Source organism: Bos taurus, chromosome 29, assembly GCF_002263795.3.
Source record: "Bos taurus isolate L1 Dominette 01449 registration number 42190680 breed Hereford chromosome 29, ARS-UCD2.0, whole genome shotgun sequence".
NCBI classification, from domain to species: domain Eukaryota; kingdom Metazoa; phylum Chordata; class Mammalia; order Artiodactyla; family Bovidae; genus Bos; species Bos taurus.
Genome location: NC_037356.1, coordinates 18771449 through 18789653, shown reverse-complemented (window position 1 = coordinate 18789653; position 18205 = coordinate 18771449). Strand labels below are relative to the sequence as shown.

The following is an 18205-nucleotide window of genomic DNA, read 5'->3' as shown; positions in this document are numbered from 1 at the left end:
TCAGAGGAGCCTGGAGGGCTACAGTCCAGAGGGTCACAAAGAGTCAGATACAAATGAAGCGACTTAGCATGTGGCTAATTAAACCAATATACATTGTACATACTAATGGAGCCTCTCTAGTCTGTATATTTCTATTTATTCATATATGATGAGACATATACAGAGCCTACATACACACAGAAACCTAGAATATTAGATGTATCCCTTTATTTCTCACATGGAAACAACATTTATAGGCTATGTACTCATATGAGAATAAGTATTCTGAGGTGATACAATCATTACAAATCAATGTTCAGCTATCCCTTACAGTAACACTTCTTAAAAGAAAGAATTTCAAGTGGATAAGTATCTCTTTATGTAAGTCTTTACTTTTCACTTTTAACATGAAAAAGGATCAAATCAGTCTTCAGGATTAACATCAAATGTAAATAAATCCATTCCACCTAGTACATAATCAAAAGTCCCTGAAGATTTATTTTCCTAATTATACAACTACCTGATAGGACAGCCATTACCACAGCTGACATCTAACTACTGTAGCTCTGCTGCCATAGGTGCTAGCGATATGAGTGTCTGCTGTCTGTCCTGCTCAGATGTTTGTTGTCAAAATCAGACTGAAAATGAGTGTATCTGATTGGTGAAACCTAGGTCACATGGATTCCCTGTAGATATGATAACCTGGAAAATGTAAGTTGCTTTTTCTTTAACTATTTTCAGAAGGCAGGCTTGACTTTTATCACATGTAAATCTGACTTTCTATTCAGGATAATTCTAAATTCTCTAACTTGTTATTGAAACACTGCCAGGAATCAAACTCCAGTCTCCCACATTGCAGGCAGATTCTTTACCATCTGAGCCACCAGGGAAGCCCCAAGTTCAAGAAATTCTTGGATTAAAAGGAAGTAAATGACCAAGAATAAGTTTAAAGCTTGTTTTCAGAATTTCCAGCAGCAATTAGACTGACTACATTACTGGAATAACATTCCTGTGAATTCTAACTATAATCATGCTACCAAACTGGGATGAAATTGTGTGCACACTTGCCTATCCTCCTCTAAAGGCTTTATCTCCAGGAGCAGCACATGACCTCATACAGAAGAGGGAGTTCAAGGCAGGTTTCTTGAAGTGGAGAACGTGTCTTACCGGAGCATGTGAAAACCATTTGCCTGCATTCAGAGTCGACAGGAAATCCCAATCAAATAAGGAAGGGTGTGTCAAAGAGGCATTTGGCAGGACCTCCTTGATATTGGTTGTTCTTCTCAGGTCAGAGTCATGCATGAGAAAAGGCACATGATCATAACTGCAGGCAGAGAGGGAGAAGAGCAGAAAAGGTAGATAGGCTGAATTCAGCCACCCTGGCAGACTGGATTCTCAAAAAGCCTATCAAGTTCACAAGTCTTACTAGGTTCCTTACTCCCTCCCTTATCTTAGCAGAGGATTAAGTACAGGAATTTATACTTTTATATTAATATTTTTCTGCCCAAGGAAGCAATCTTTTGTAATGTACAATAAGCCTACTGTGCTGTGCTTAGTTGCTCAGTCATGTCTGACTCTTTGTGAACCCATGGACTGGATCCTGCCAGGCTCCTCTGTCTAGGGTGATTCTCCAAGCAAGAATATTGGAGTGACTTGCCATGCCCTCCTCCAGGGGATTTTCCTGACCCAGGGATTGAACCCGGGTTTCCTGCACTGCAGGCTGACTACCGTCTGAGCTACCAGGAAAGCTCCGTTAAGTCTATTAGCTATGGTGAAACAGTAGCCTTCCTATCAAGGGAATTTATGGATCTAGAAAACAATAGGTAGAGTAGTCATCTGAGAGTAAAGTAAGTGAGAAGTGAATGTGGCAAGGTCCTGAAGTCCCTAGAACCATACTAAACAGGCACCTACACAAACTTCCTATGTTTTTCTGACTCATTTCCCAACTGGCAACTGCCCTGAGTATTTCTGGTCCTAGATTCTCGTATCAGGTGGCATCATTAGAAAAGTTTATTATCTGAAAACTTCTGTTATCAGCTATTTGCCTTGAGGAATCTGTCTTTATGAAAATCTCTCTTTCTTTATGATTAAAATATACATGATGAGAACTCTGTAATGATCACTAAGGAGTAACAGGATTGAGACCTAGTCCCTTGCCCATGAACAATTAGAAAACTGGACAAGAGAATTAACTTTTGTAGGAAGTGGACAATGGGGAGCACAGTATAATTATTTCTGAAAAAAGGCAAACAAATGAAATAGGCTTTACCATTACCCAAGCTTCCTTCTTGCAGGTGAATACTGGAATTTGGCATGGGACAAGATGGGCATGCATGATAAGTCGACTCAAGTTGGGTCTCACTCTCTGCAACCCTATGAACTATAGCCCAGCAGGCTCCTCTGTCCAGGGGATTCTCCAGACAAGAATACTAAAATGGGTCGCCATGCCCTCCTCCAGGGATCTTCCTGATTCAGGGATCAAACCTGAGCTCGTACATCTCCTGCATTGGCAGGCGGGTTCTTTACCACTAGTACCACCAGGGAAGCCCATGGAGCAAGGAGTGGAGCATCTAGAAAGTACCCAGCCACTTACTGAAATGAGAAGAAGAAGATGAGATTAAGGAGAGGTCAAGAAAGCTAGAATTTATTGGCTAGAGTCCCGTAGGTATGCATATGGAGGTATGCAAAAAGAAAGCATTCTGGAGAAATATGTACAAGGATCCCTTGAAGTATGCCTAAATATCAATTTGTAAATGTACAGAGTAAAACTCTTATGAAGTTTGTCAAGAATAACTTCCAAGAAAAGGAAAATAACCAGAAAGTTCCAAGACAATTTACAGAGCTCACAAAGGGATGTAACTCATTCAAGTTCTATTAGTGGCATGACCTCAATAATAACAAGGATAGGTCTTTGAGATGGGAATAATTTAGAACTAGAATTACTTTAGAATCTCCATAAAAGAACTTAAAAACAATCCTCCAAAGGATCAAACTAATATTCAAGTAACTTAATTGCCTGCTAGAATAAGCACAAAATTCTTTAATGGAATACAAAAAAAATATACCACCCAGAATGGTAAAGTCACAATGTCTGGCTTATAACCAAAATTTACCAGATGTGTAACGAAGTATAAAAATGTAACCATAACCTAGAGAAATTACTCAGTAAAGACAAACTTGGAAATGACAGAGGTGACAGAATTCGTAAACAAGAATATTAAATCATGATAAAAAATATAGATGATGTATGTAATAGATTCAAAGGAACACATGAACATATGAAGACAAAACTCTAAGAGCCAAAAAAAATAAATGGAAATTCTAGAGATAAAAAAATTTAACTGAAATGAAAAGTTCATTAAATGAATTTAACAGCATATTTGATATTACAGATGATGTAAAGATCAGTGAATTTGAAGGTGCAGCAGTAGAATCTATCCAAATGAACTGTAAGACAATATCAAGCAGTAATTATATACATGCAGTTGCAGACCTAAAAAGAGGGGAGGAACAGAAAAAATATCTGAGGAAGTAAAAGTAAAAATTTCAAAAATTTATAAAAGTTAGGCATCAATAGATCCAACAACACTGATGAATACCAAGAAAAGTAAATACAGGAGTGCACATACACAGGCACATATCCCACACTATGTGCATGTGTATGGTGAAAAATTGATGAGGAAAAGACAATTGTGAAAGTAGCCACAGGGAAAGAAAATACATATTTAGATAGAAATAAAGATAAGTTTATAGCACACTTTTCAACAAAAAATATGATACAGAAAATAATGAAACAACGTATTTTAAATGGTGAAGGAAGAAAACAACTATCAACTTAAAATTCATCAAAAATGAAAGGAAGAAGAGATGGTGCTGGGAAGATGACAGAGTACAAAGCACCAGGAATCTGTCTCCCCACCTAGACAACAACTGCATCCGAAGACTGTCTGATGTAATTCTCCTGGAAGTTTGGAGTACATGAAAGGCGTTCAACTTCCATGGGAAAACTCAGATGTAAACTGGGGTTAATTTCAGTCAATTTCAACTCTTAGAACAATAGCAGCTACTCATTACCCACCACTATTCACATGGCAAACAACTGTGGACAGGTTCCTGGAGTAACTTGCACAGCAGCTGGTGAGTGCCAGAGTGGCAAAAAAACATCCTCTATTCCAAATATAGGGTTTCTCTGCTCTGGTCACTGGTTACTTCTTGTCACAAAACAGCAGAGAGATAAGACTGTTGTTGCACCTTCTTCAGCTGTTGCAAATCCCTAGCCCTCTAACAGAAGTGACTTTCACAAGATTTAAAGGGCAGCACCCTTTTCAACGCTCATTTATGTTTCTCCTTTTCTCCTATTGTAAATCTGCCATTAAACAGTAGCTTTATATTAAAGTGATCTATATTAAAAACTTAAAATATTAAAAATATCTGTACATACAAATGGAGAAGGCAATCGCACCCCACTCCAGTACTCTTGCCTGGAAAATCCCATGGACGGAGGAGCCTGGTAGGCTGTAGTCCATGGGGTCATGAAGAGTTGGACACGACTGAGTGACTTCACTTTCACTTTTCACTTTCATGCATTGGAGAAGGAAATGGCAACCCACTCCAGTGTTCTTGCCTGGAGAATCCCAGGGATGGCGGAGCCTGGTGGGCTGCCATCTGTGGGGTCGCACAGAGTTGGACATGACTGAAGCGACTTATAGCAGGAGCAGCAGCAGTACATACAAAGAGAAATTAGAAAGTGACCATACATAGCCAAGGGAAGATCAGAAAAACCCGAAAAAACCTCAAGTTTACACCTAAGGCTGATCCATGGCACAGAGACATCTAATAAAAATTAAAACAACAACAACAAAACCCAGCAAACCCAAAAGGAAGAGGGAGAATCTAATTTCCAGTATTACCATACTACTCATCTCAAATGCTCAGTTTTTAACCAAAAAAAAAAAAAAAATCACAAGACTGACAAAAACAAAGTATGGCCCATTCAAAGGAAACAAATCAACAAGAACTGTCCCTGAAAAAAGCTAATGGTGGATATACTAGATAAAAACTTTAAAACAATCATATTAAAGACACTGAGAACTAAAGAAAGATGTGGATAAACTCAACAAAATAATGTATGAACAAAATGGAAATATTAATAGATTTATTAAACCCAAAAAATAAACCAAAAAATTATAGAGCTAAAAAGTACAACAACTGAAATGAAAAACTGACTACAGGGATTCAAAGGCAGATTTAAACAGGCAAAAGGAAAACTCACTAAACTAAAAGATAAGACAATACAACTTATTGAATATGAGAATAAAAAAGATGGTGTAAGAGCTAACAGACTCTAAAGGATACCCCAACATCAAAGCCAGACAAACATACTACAAGAAAATAAAATTATAGAACAATATCCCTTATGAACACTGATGTAAAAAAAAACTCAATAAAATAGCAAATAGAACTCAGCACTGTATTAAAAAAGATCATATGTGAGATTTAGTCCCAAAATTCAAGAATGTTATTGAAATCCATCAATGTAATAAACCCACATTAAAAGAATGAAAGAGAAAAAAACACAATTATTTCAAGTGATACAGAAAAGGAATTTGACAACATTCAACACCCTTTAATGATAAACATTCTCATCAAGCTAAAAATAGAAACTACACCAAAGTAATAAAAGACACATATGGGAGGTGGGAGAGGGGTTCAGGATGGGGAACATGTGTACGCCCGTGATGGATTCATGTTGACGTGTGGCAGAACCAATACAATACTATAAAGTAATTAGCCTCCAATTAAAATAAATAAATTTAAATTAAAAAAAAAAAAGACATATGAAAAAGCCATGGCAAACACCACATTCAATGGTGAATGACAAAAAGCTTTTCCTCTAAAATTAGGATCTTAGAAGGTAAGGAAATGTGCTTTTGGCACTTGTACTCAAAGTGACGCTAGAAGTTCTAGCCAGAGCAATTGAGAAACACAGAGAAATAAAATGGATCCAGGCTGGAATGGAAGAAGCTAAAATTACTTCTGTTTTCATATGGTATTATCTTATATGCCACCTTCATGGATCATGGTCTTGTCATTGGTGAAGGGGCCTGCATAACTTCAATGAAGCTATGAGCCATGCCATGCCATGCCACCCAAGACAAATGAATCACTGTAGACAGTTCTGACAAAATGCAGTCCACTGAGAAGGGAATGGCAAACCACATCAGTATTCTTGCCTCAAGAACCCCATGAACATTAAGAGTATGAAAAGGCAAAATGATACGACACTGCAGATGAGCCCCCCAGGTCAGAAGGTGTTCAATATACTACAGAAGAGCAGAGGGCAGTTAATAGCTCCAGAAAGAATGAAGCTGCTGGGTTAAAGCAAAAAGGACGCTCAGTTGTGGATATGTCTGGAGGTGAAAATAAAGTCTGATGCTGCAAAGAATAATACAGCATAGGAACCTGGAATATTAGGTCCACGAATCAAGGTAAATTGGACGTGGTCAAACAGGAGATGGCAAGAGTGAACACTGACAATTTTAGGAATCAGTGAACTAAAATGGACAGGAATGGTCAATTTAATTCAGACAACCATTATATTTACTACGCTGGGCAAGAATACCTTAGAAGAAATGGAGTAGCCCTCACAGTCAACAAAAGAGTCCAAAATGCAGTACTTGGGGGTAATCTCAAAAATGACAGAATGAACTCAGTTCATTTCCAAGGCAAACCATTCAATATCACAGTAATCCAAGTCTACGACCCAACCACTAATGCCAAAAGAGCTGAAGTTGACCAGTTCTATGAAGACCTACAAGACCTTCTAAAACTAACATCAAAAAAGATGTTCTTTTCATCACAGGGGATTGGAATGCAAAAATAGGAAGTCAAGAGATACCTGGAGTAACAGGCAAGTTTTGCCTTGGAATACAAATTGAAGCAGGACAACGGTTAACAGAGTTTTGCCAAGAGAACACGCTGGTCATAGTAAAACCCTCTTCCAACAACACAAAAGATGACTACACATAGACATCACCTACAGGTCAATACTAAAATCAGACTGCTTATATTCTTTGCACACAAAGATGGAGAAGCTCTATACACTCAGCACAAACAAGACCTGGAGCTGACTGTGGATCAGATTATCAGCTCCTTATTGAAAACTTCAGACTTAAATTGAAGAAAGAAGGGCAAACCTCTAGGCCATTCAGATATGAACTAAATCAAATCCCTTATTATTGACTATACAGTGGAGGTGACAAACAGATTCAAGGGATTAGATCTGGTAGACAGAGTGCCTGAAGAACTATGGACAGAGGTTTGTAACACTGTACAGGAGGCAGAGACTAAAACCATACCAAAGAAAAAGAAGTGCAAGAAGGCAAAGTGGTTGTCTGAGGAGGCTTTACAAACAGCTGAGAAAATAAGAGAAGTGAAAAGCAAGGTAGGAAGGGAAAGATAAACCCATCTGAATGTAGAGTTCAAGAAAATAGCAAAGAGATAAGAAGGTCTTCTTTATGAACAAGGAGAAGAACTGTAGAGAAATACAACAGAATGGGAAAGATTAGAGATCTCATCAAGAAAAGTGGAGATACCAAGGGAACATTTCATGCAAGGATGGGCACAATAAAGGACAGAAATGTAACCTAACGGAAGCAGAAGAGAGTAAGAAGAGGTGGCGACAATACACAGAAGAACTATACAAAAAAAGATCTTTATGACCGGGATAACTATGATGGTTTGCCTAGAGCCAGACATTCTGTAGTGTGAAGTCAAGTGGGCCTTAGGAAGCATCACTACGAACAAAGCTAGTGGAGATGATGAAATTCCAGTTGAGCTATTTCAAATCCTAAAAGATGATGCTGTGAAAGTGCTGCACTCAATATGCCAGCAAATTTGGAAAACTCAACAGTGGCCACAGGACTGGAAAAGGTCAGTTTTCATTCCAATCTCGAAGAAGAGCAGTGTCAAAGAATGTTCAAACTACCCGAAATATTGCACTCATTTCGCATGCTAGTAAGGTCATGCTCAAAATCCTTCAAACTAAGCTTCAGTAGTACATGAACCAAGAACTTCCAGATGTATAAGGTGGGTTTATAAAAGGCAGAGGAACCAGAAATCAAATTGCCAACATTTATTGGATCATAAAGAAAGCAAGGCAATTCCAGAAAAACATCTGCTTCATTGACTACGCTAAAGCCTTTGACTGTGTGGATCACAACAAACTGTGGAAAATTCTTAAGAGATGGGAATACCAGACCATCTTACCTGTGGCCTGAGAAACTTGTATGTGGGTCAAGAAGCAACAGTTTGAAACTTACATAGAACAACTGACTGGTTCAAAATTGGGAAAAGAATAAGACAAGGCTATATACTGGCACCCTGTTTCACTTATATGCAGAGCATATCATGCAAAATGCAGAGCTGGATGAATCACAAGCTGGAATCAAGACTGCTGCGAAAAATATCAACAACCTCAGATGTGAAGATGATATCATCCTTATGGCAGAAAGCAAAGAGGAACTAAAGAGCCTCTTGATGAAGATGAAAGAGGAGAGTGAAAAAGCTGGTTTAAAACTCAACACTCAAAAACTAAGATCATGGCATCTGGGTCCATCACTTCATGGCAAATAGAAGGGGAAAAAGTGCAAACAGTAGCAGATTTTATTTTCTTGGCCTCCAAAATCACTGTGGACAGTGACTTCAGCCAAGAAATTAAAAAATGCTTGCCCCTGGAAGGAAATGTATAATAGACCTAGACAGTGTATTAAAAAGCAGAGACATTACTTTGCTGACAAAGGTCTGTATAGTCAAAGCTATGGTTTTCCCAGTAGTCACATACAGATGTGAGAGCTGAACCATAAAGAAGTTTGAGTGCCAAAGAATTGATGCTTTCAAACTACAGGGCTAGAGAAGACTCTTGAAAGTCCCTTTGATTGTAAGAAAATCAAACCAGTCAATCCTAAAAGAAATCAACCCTGAATATTGATTGGAAGGACTAATGCTGAAGCTGAAACTCCAATACTTTGGCCACTTGATACGAAGAGCCGACTCACTGGAAAAGACCCTGATGACGGGAAAGACTGAAGGCAAAAAGAGAAAAGGGCAGCAGAGATGAGACGATTAGATACCATCACCGACTCAATGCACATGAATTTGAGCAAACTTTGGGAGATAGTGAAGGATAGGGAAGCCTGGCGAGCTGCTGTCCACAGGGTCACAAAGAATCAGACATGACAATCACTGAACAACAAAAACTCTTACATGCAGAAAAGCCTAAAATTTCTATAACAAAAAACAGAATAAATAAATTTCACAAAACAGCAATACCAAGGAAATATCCAAAAATCAGCTGCATTTCTATACACAAGAATGAAGAATCTGTGTACAGGTTCATGAAGTAACTTGCAAAGCATGGTAAGACTCAGGGTGTCAGAAAGAGATCCTATACTCCAAATATAAGAAATCTCCACTCTGGTCACTAATTACAGAAATTACAAAAACAATTTCAATTAAAATGGCATCAAAAAGAATAAAGTACTTAAAAGAATGAACTTAAACAAAGGAGGTGAAAGATTTAGGCAATAAAAACAAGAAAATATTTCTGAAAGAAGTGGAGGAAGACACAGATAAATGTAAACACATCCCATGTTTATGGATTGAAAAAATTAACATTGTTAATATATTACTATTAACCAGAGCAAAGAGAAGATTCATGCAATTCCTATCAAAATCTCAGTGATTCCCCCCTAGTTTTATTGAAATATACTTTACATACAGCACTGTACAAGATTAAGGCATACAACATAATTATTTGACTTACATCCATCACAGTATGATTATACTACGTTTAGTGAACATCCATCATCTCATTCAGGTACAATATTGATGATGTTGTTGTTTAGTCACTAAATCATGTTCAACTCTTTTGCAACCTCATGTACTATAGCCCGCCAGGCTCCTCTCAGTCCATAGAATTTCCAAGGCAAGAATACTGGAGTGGGTGGTCATTTCCTTCTCCAGGGGATCTTCCCAACCCAAGGATCAAACCCATGTCTCCTGCATTGGCAGGTGGCTTCTTTATCACTGAGCCATCGAAGAAGAACTAGATACAACATTAAGAAAATTAAAAAATATTTTTCCTTAATTATCTTTAGTGTGTTACATATTACATCCCTTTATTTATTTGTCTTGTAACTGAAAGACTGCTTCATCTCATTTCACCAATTTCACCCACTCCTGTCTCTGAGTCACAAATCTAGTCACTGTCTCTAGTAACAAATCTGACCTCTTTTTCTATGAGTTTGTTTAGTTTTTGTTTGCTTGCTTGTTTTTGTTTGCTTGCTTGTTTTTGAAATATAATTGAAGAATAACTGAACTACAACTATATTAATTCTCGGTAGACTACACAGTAATTTGATATTTCTGTACATTTAACAATGATCACCATTAAGCCTAGTTGTCATCTGTCACCAAAGATATTACATGACTATATTCGCCACACTTTGCATTTCATATCTGTGATTTATTTATTTTTTAACTTAAAGCTTGTACCTCTTAAGGTCCTTCACCTATTTCTCTCCTCTCCACAAATCTCGTCCCTTCTGGCAACTATCTGTTTGTTCTCTGCATCTATAACTAACTCTGTTTCTATTTGGTTATGTTTGTTCCATTTCACTTGGCATAATTATCTCTAGGTACAAACGTATGTCACCAATGGCTAGTTTCATTCTGTTTATGGCTGAGAAATACTGCATATTTATACACATCATTTCTTCTTTATCCAATCACCTATTGATGGGTACTTAGGTTGCTTCCTTATCTTGAATGTTGTACATAAAGCTACTACAGTGAACACAGTGGGGCATATATCTTTTCAAACTGGTGTTTTCATTTTCTTCATATATACAACTAGAAGTGGAATTGCTAGAATATATGGTATTTATGTTTAATTTCTTTAGGAACTTCCATATTGTTCTCCACAGTGCCTGCACTAATTTACATTCTCATCAACAGTACACAAGAGCTCCTTTCTCTCCACATCCTTGCCAATATTTATAATTTGTTATCTTTTTGTTAATAGCCATTCTGACATGTGTGAGGGGATATCTCATTGTGGTTTTGATTTGCATTTCCCTGTTGATTAGTGATATAGAGCATCTTTTCATATGTCTGTTGGCCACATGAATGTCTCCTTTAAAAAAATGTCTATTCAGGTCCTTTGTCCATTTTTTAGTTGGTTGTTTCTTTCATGCTGACTTGTATGAGTTCTTTATATACTTTAAGATATTAACCACTTGTCAGATATGCCATTTGCAAATATCTTCTCCCATTCAGTACACAGCTTTTTCAATTGAGTTTCCTTCACTGAGAAAAAGCTTGTTTCATTTGATGTTGTCTCATTTATTTTTGCTTCTGTTTCCTTAGCCTAACGAAACAGACCTCCCTTCAAAATTCTAAGACTTAAGTCAAAGAGTACATTACCAATGTTTTCTTCTACAAGTTTATGTTTTATGATCTTACACGTAAGACTTTAATTCATTTTGAGTTTATTTTGTATATGGTGTGAGAAAGTGGTACAGTTTTCCCAACACCATTTTTTGAAGAGTCTTTCCTTTCCCCATTGCATATTTTAGTCTCCATGGATATATATTAACTATGGACTCATTTCTGGGATCTCTATTCTGTTCCACTGATTTATGTGTGTTTTTGTGCCTACATCATCCTGTTTTGATTACTGTAGCTCTACAGTATACTTTGGAGGGAGTCTTCTATCTTTAGACTGTTTTGGGTACTCAGAGGTTTTCTGTGTTCCCATAAAAATTTTGGAATTATTTGTTCTAGATCTGTGAAAAATTCCATTGACATTTTAATAGAGATTGCATTGAATCTGTAGATTTCATCGGGTTGGTATGGTCATTTTAACAATATTAATTCTTCCAGTCCATGAGCATGGTGTATCTTTCTATACTTCTCTGTCATCTGCAATTTCATTTATTATGTCTTGCAATTTTCAAAGTGCACATGTTTTAGCTCCTTAGTAAGATTTGTTTGCAGGTATTCTATTCTCTTTGATGTCATTGTGAATGGGATTATTTTAATTTCTCTGATAGTTCTTTTAGTATATAGAAATGCAATATATTTCTGTGCATTAATTCCATAGCCTGAGACTTTACTAAATTCATTAATGAGTCATTGATAGGTCCATAGCAATCTCTTATGCTCCTTTCTATTTTTGTGCTGTTTGTTATTAAGTTTCCCTTATTCATTTTTGACTTTATTGATTTAGGTCTCATTTTTTTTTTCTTGAAGAGTTAGGCTAAAGATTTAACAATCTAGCATCTCTTTTCAAAGAACCAGTTCATACTTTCAATGATCATTTCTGTTGCTTTACTTTTTTCTGTCTCTTTTACTTATTTCTGCTCTCAGCTTTATGATTTTTCTTAACTTTTGAGTTGTGTTTGATCTTCTTTTTCTAATCATTTTAGGTGTAAGGTTATGTTATTTTTGTTTCCTAAGGTTGGCTTGTAGTACTACAAACTTCTGTCTTAAAACTGCTTTTGCTGTATTCCATAAATTTTGGATCACTGTTTTTTCATTTTGCTCCCAGATATTATTTTTTTCTTCTTTAATTTCTTCAGTGAATCATTGGTTGTTTAGTATCATTCTTTAGCCTCCACATGTTTGTATGTTTTCCAGGTTTTTTCCTTCTATTTGATTTATAAGCTTATAGCACTGTGGTTGAGAGAGAGGTCTGATATAATTCCAGCGTTCTTAAACTTACTGAGGCTTGTTTTATGGCCTAGCATGTAATCTGTCCTGGAGAATGTTTGATTTGCATTTGAAAAGAATAGGTATGCTGCTGTTTTTAATGAAATTTGATGGAATGTGATGCTGCTTATATATTTCAGTTCAGTTCAGTTCAGTTCAGTCGCCGAGTCGTGTCCGACTCTTTGCGATTCCATGAATCACAGCACGCCAGGCCTCCCTGTCCATCACCAACTCCCGGAGTTCACTCAGACTCACATCCATCGAGTTGGTGATGCCATCCAGCCATCTCATCCTCTGGCGTCCCCTTCTCCTCCTGCCCCCAATCCCTCCCAGCATCAGAGTCTTTTCCAATGAGTCAACTCTTCGCATGAGGTGGCCAAAGTACTGGAGTTTCAGCTTTAGCATTATTCCTTCCAAAGAAATCCCAGGGCTGATCTCCTTCAGAATGGACTGGTTGGATCTCCTTGCAGTCCAAGGGACTCTCAAGAGTCTTCTCCAACACCACAGTTCAAAAGCATCAATTCTTCGGTGCTCAGCCTTCTTCACAGTCCAACTCTCACATCCATACATGACCACAGGAAAAACCATAGCCTTGACTAGAGGAACCTTTGTTGGCAAAGTAATGTCTCTGCTTTTGAATATGCTATCTAGGTTGGTCATAACTTTCCTTCCAAGGAGTAAGCGTCTTTTAATTTCATGGCTGCAGTCACCATCTGCGGTGATTTTGGAGCCCAAAAAAATAAAGTCTGACACTGTTTCCACTGTTTCTCCATCTATTTCCCATGAAGTGATGGGACCAGATGCCATGAACTTAGTTTTCTGAATGTTGAGCTTTAACCAACTTTTTCACTCTCCTCTTTCACTTTCATCAAGAGACTTTTTAGTTCCTCTTCACTTTCTGCCATAAGGGTAGTGTCATCTGTATATCTGAGGTTATTGATATTTCTCCCGGCCATCTTGATTCCAGCTTGTGCTTCTTCCAGCCCAGGGTTTCTCATGATGTACTCTGCACAGAAGTTAAATAAGCAGGGTGACACTATACAGCCTTGACATACTCCTTTTCCTATTTGGAACCAGTCTGTTGTTCCATGTCCAGTTCTAACTGTTGTTTCCTGATCTGCATACAGATTTCTCAAGAGGCAGGTCAGGTGGTCTGGTATTCCCATCTCTTTCAGAATTTTCCACAGTTTGTGGTGATCCATACAGTCAAAGGCTTTGGAATAGTCAATAAAGCAGAAATAGATGTTTTTCTGGAACTCTCTTGCTTTTTCCATGATCCAGTGGATGTTGGCAATTTGATCTCTGGTTCCTCTGCCTTTTCTAAAACCAGCTTGAACATTATATATATAGCTAAAGTGGGAGACTACTGTGATCTTAGGAGACAAATGCTACCATTACTTTTAATATTTGGATGATAAGTTCCTGTTGTAAATGCAATGGTAAGTGGTTTGAAGGGGAAGTCTGTAGGAAAATCAATTGTTAAAAAGAATATGCCACCTTCATACGGGCTGTCATTAGGTGCCATAATTGCGGCTTGCCAATGAAATGTATCTGCACCAAATGGACCTGAAAAAACACTGCTGAAGGCTTATGGGCTAAATCATTAAGTTCCTTATTAATATGTTTCAACACCACAGTCTGAGCTTTTCATCTGGCTTTTCAATATCTTGGTGTTTACTCAAAGGTGTGGCCAATCAGCTGATTATCCTAGCGACTGGGAAGGACTGCCTCACTGTTCCAAATCAGCTCTGCCAGACGTAAGTGCAGAAGGGCTAGGACCTTCCTCAAGCCACTGTTGGCCTTCTCCCCATGCAGTAATCAGTCCTCCCTGCCCCTACAGGGCTCACAAGCACAACACAGCCACAAGATGTCTGGTCTGACATCATATTTTACATCTTCTTATTTTGTGCATCCCTTAACTACTTATTGTGGATATTGATGACTTTCTTACTTTTACCTTGCGACCTTCCTACTAGCTTTATAGGTGAATGATCTTCTACCTTTACTGTGTATTTGCCTTTACCAATGAACTTTTTCCTTTCAAATTTTTCATATTTCTAGTTGTGGCCTTTTCCATTTAGAGCAGTCCCTTTAACATTTCTGGTAAAGCTAGTTTCATGGAGCTGAATTCTTTTAGCCTTCAGTTCAATTCAGTCACTCAGTTGTGTCCGACTCTTTGTGACCCCATGGACTGCAGCACGCCAGGCTTCCCTGTCCAACACCACCTCCAGGAGCTTACTCATACTCATCTCCACTGAGTTGGTGATGCCATCCAACCATCTCATCCTCTGTTGTCCCCTTCTCCTCCCGTCTTCAATCTTTCCCAGCATCAGGGTCTTTTCCAATGAGTCAATTCTTCACATCAGGTGGCCAAAGAATTGGAGTTTCAGCTTTCAGTGAATATTCAGGACTGATTTCCTTTAGGACTGACTGGTTGGATAAAACTTTATTTCACCTTCAAATGTGAGTGAGAAGTTTGTAGAGCATTCCTGGTTATGTATTTTTCCTGCTTGTTATTTTAATTAATTGACCTTCATGGCCCGCATAGTTTCTGCCGAAAACTCAGCTCAGAATCTTATAGAAATTCCTTTGTACATAACTTTGCTTTTCCCTTGCTGCTTTTAAGATTTTCTCTTTAACTTTTGCCATTTCAATTACAATTTATCTTGGTGTGAACTTCTTTGGGTTTGATCTGTTCAGTATTCTCTGTCCTTCTTTGACTTGGATGTCTGTTTCCTTTGCTATTATGTCTTCAAATATATTCTCTGCACACCTTCTCTCTCCTCTTTCTGCTGCTGCTACTTGCTGTTTAGTCACTAAACCATGTCTGACTCTTTGCTACCCTAGGAACTATAGCTTGTCAGTCTCCTCTATCCATGGGATTTTCCAGGCAAGAATACTGGAGTAGGTTGCCATTTCCTTCTTAAGGGCTTCTCATTATGAGACCCCCACCCCCACTCCCAAATGTGAATGTTAGTATGCTTAAGGTTGTATCAGAAGTGTCTGATTGTTGTTGTTCAGTCACCAAGTCATGGCCAACTCGTCATGACTCCATGGACTGCAACATGCCAGGCTTCCCTGTACCTCATCATCTCCTGGAGTTTGCCCAAGTTCATGTAAATTGCATCAGTGATGCCATCCAACCCTCTCATTCTCTGTCACTCTCTTCTCCTCCTGCTTTCAATCTTCCCCAGCATCAGGGTCTTTTCCAGTGAGTCAGCTCTTTGCATCAGGTGGCCAAAGTACTGGAGCTTCAGCTTCAGCATCAATCCTTCCAATGAATATTCAGGGTTGATTTTCTTTAGGATTACTGGTTTGATCTCCTGGCCAGTCTAAGGAACTCTCAAGAGTCTCCTCTAGCACCACTGCTGCCAGTGTCTATGTTTCCATGATGAGTTTCAACTAACTCCTGTCTCTCCAAAAGGTTCTCAAAGATCATCAAGTGAGTCTGACAAAAGATTCTTTCAAATCACTGTTTCTGCCCTGAATCTCATGAGTGTGCGGGGGTTTGTGTTTTCTATTTAAGTATGGAGTCTCTATTTCCCACAGTCCTCTGGCTCTCCCAAAAGTAAACCCTACTCACCCAAAGTGAAATGCTCTTGGGGGCTCATCTTCTCAGTGCAAGACCTCTGAGGTGGGAATCCCAAAATAAGGCTCAAACTCCTCACTCCTTGGGAAGAACTTCTGTGATAATACTTATATTTGCATTTGTGGCTCACCTACCCTGGGGTATAAAGTCTTAACTATACCAAATCACTGCCCCTCCTACCTGTCTCACTGTGGTTCCTTCCTTATATCTTTATTTGCAGAAGCTCTTTCCTGCTAGTCTTCAGGTCATTCTCATGGATAGTTTCTCTGTAAGTAGTTGCAGTTCTGGTGTGCCCATGGAAGCAGACAAGGTCATGGTTATCCTACTCTCTTATTATCTTGTCCTCCAATGACATTTTTTGAAGAAAGAAAAAGTCATCCTAAAATTCATATGGAATCACGAGGGATCCCAAACAACCAAAACAATCTTAAAAAATAAAAACAAAACTAGAGTATTAACACTTCTTGATTAAAAACTTACTACAAACCTACAGTAATCAAAACAGTAGGGTACTGGAATAAAGACAGACAAGGAACAGAACACAGTCCAGATATAAACCCTTGCATATATGGTCAAATGACTTTCGGCAAGGGTGGCAAGACCATTCAACAGAAAGAAAAATAACAATCTTTTCAACAAATGGTGCTGGATATTCACATGAAAAGAATAAAACTGGATCACTGCCTAACATCATATACAAAAACTCAAAACAGATCAAAGAACTAAATGTAAAAACTAAAACAATGTATCTCTTAGTAGAAAATATAGGGGAAAATATATTTGGCAATGATTTCTTAGATATGAAAATATACAGGCAACAACAATGTAAATAAACTAACTGGCCTTCATGAATATTTAACATTTTGTGCATCAAAAGACAATATCAATAGAGTAAAACAGCAACCTACAGAATGGGAAAATATTTGCAAGTTAAATATCTGATAAGTGATTAATATCCAATAGATAGAGAGAACCTCTAAAACTCAACAGCAAAAAAATACAACCCTAGAAAAGAATCTGAAAAAGGACAGAGAGAGAGAGAGATCTGAATCACTTTGCTGTACACCTGAAACTAACACAACAATATAAATCAACAGTATTTCAATTTTTAAAAAATGAAGTTCAGTAAACTAAAAAACAAACAAACAAAATTCAAAAATGGGCAAAAGACTTGAATAGACATTTCTCCAAAGAAGATTATAAATAGATAGTGAGTACAGAAAAATATGGTCAACATCACTTATCACTAGGGAAATGCAAATCAAAATTATAATGAGATATCATACTTCACACCCATTAGATGGCTCTGACCAAAAGAACAGAAAACAACGTTGGCAAAGATGTGGAGAAATTAGAAGACTTCTACACTGTAAGTGGGAACATAAGATGATGCAACTACTGTGGAAAACTCTAGGACAGTTCTTCAAAAAATTAAAAAGAGAATTATCATTGTAACCCAGCAATTCCCTTTCTGGACATATACCCTGAAGAACTGAAAGCAGTCTCAAATAGATATTTATACACCCATGTTCAAAGCAGCATCATTAACTATAACTAAAATGTAAAACCAACCCAAGTGTCAAAACTGATGAAAGCAAAATGCAAGTGTATATATATACGGTGGAATATTATTCATCCTTCTAGGATGGCAATTTTGAAATAACATATGAATGAACTTGAAGACTACAAGACTAACTGACAGACATGCCAGTCACAAAAAAATCACATACTATATGAATTATACATTTATATGAGGTACCTAAAATATAGACAAAATCATGGAGACAGAAAAGTACAAAGGAGTTTCTAGGGGCTGGGGGGTGGGCGAGGAGAGAATGGAGCATCATTGTTTAATGGGTCTAAAGC

The 18205-nt window shown here is 37.8% G+C and overlaps 1 protein-coding gene across 9 annotated transcripts in view; it reads right to left on the bottom strand.

The window, feature by feature from the left end:
* Positions 1-18205, bottom strand: part of GDPD4 (glycerophosphodiester phosphodiesterase domain containing 4) — a 148804-nt gene that overhangs the window by 78610 nt on the left and 51989 nt on the right. For all 9 annotated transcript variants that reach the window (XM_059883237.1, XM_059883236.1, XM_059883235.1 and 6 more), the window contains one exon: positions 1147-1303. In XM_059883237.1, coding sequence (XP_059739220.1) covers positions 1147-1303 — 157 coding nt within the window. The remainder of the gene's footprint in view (positions 1-1146; positions 1304-18205) is intronic.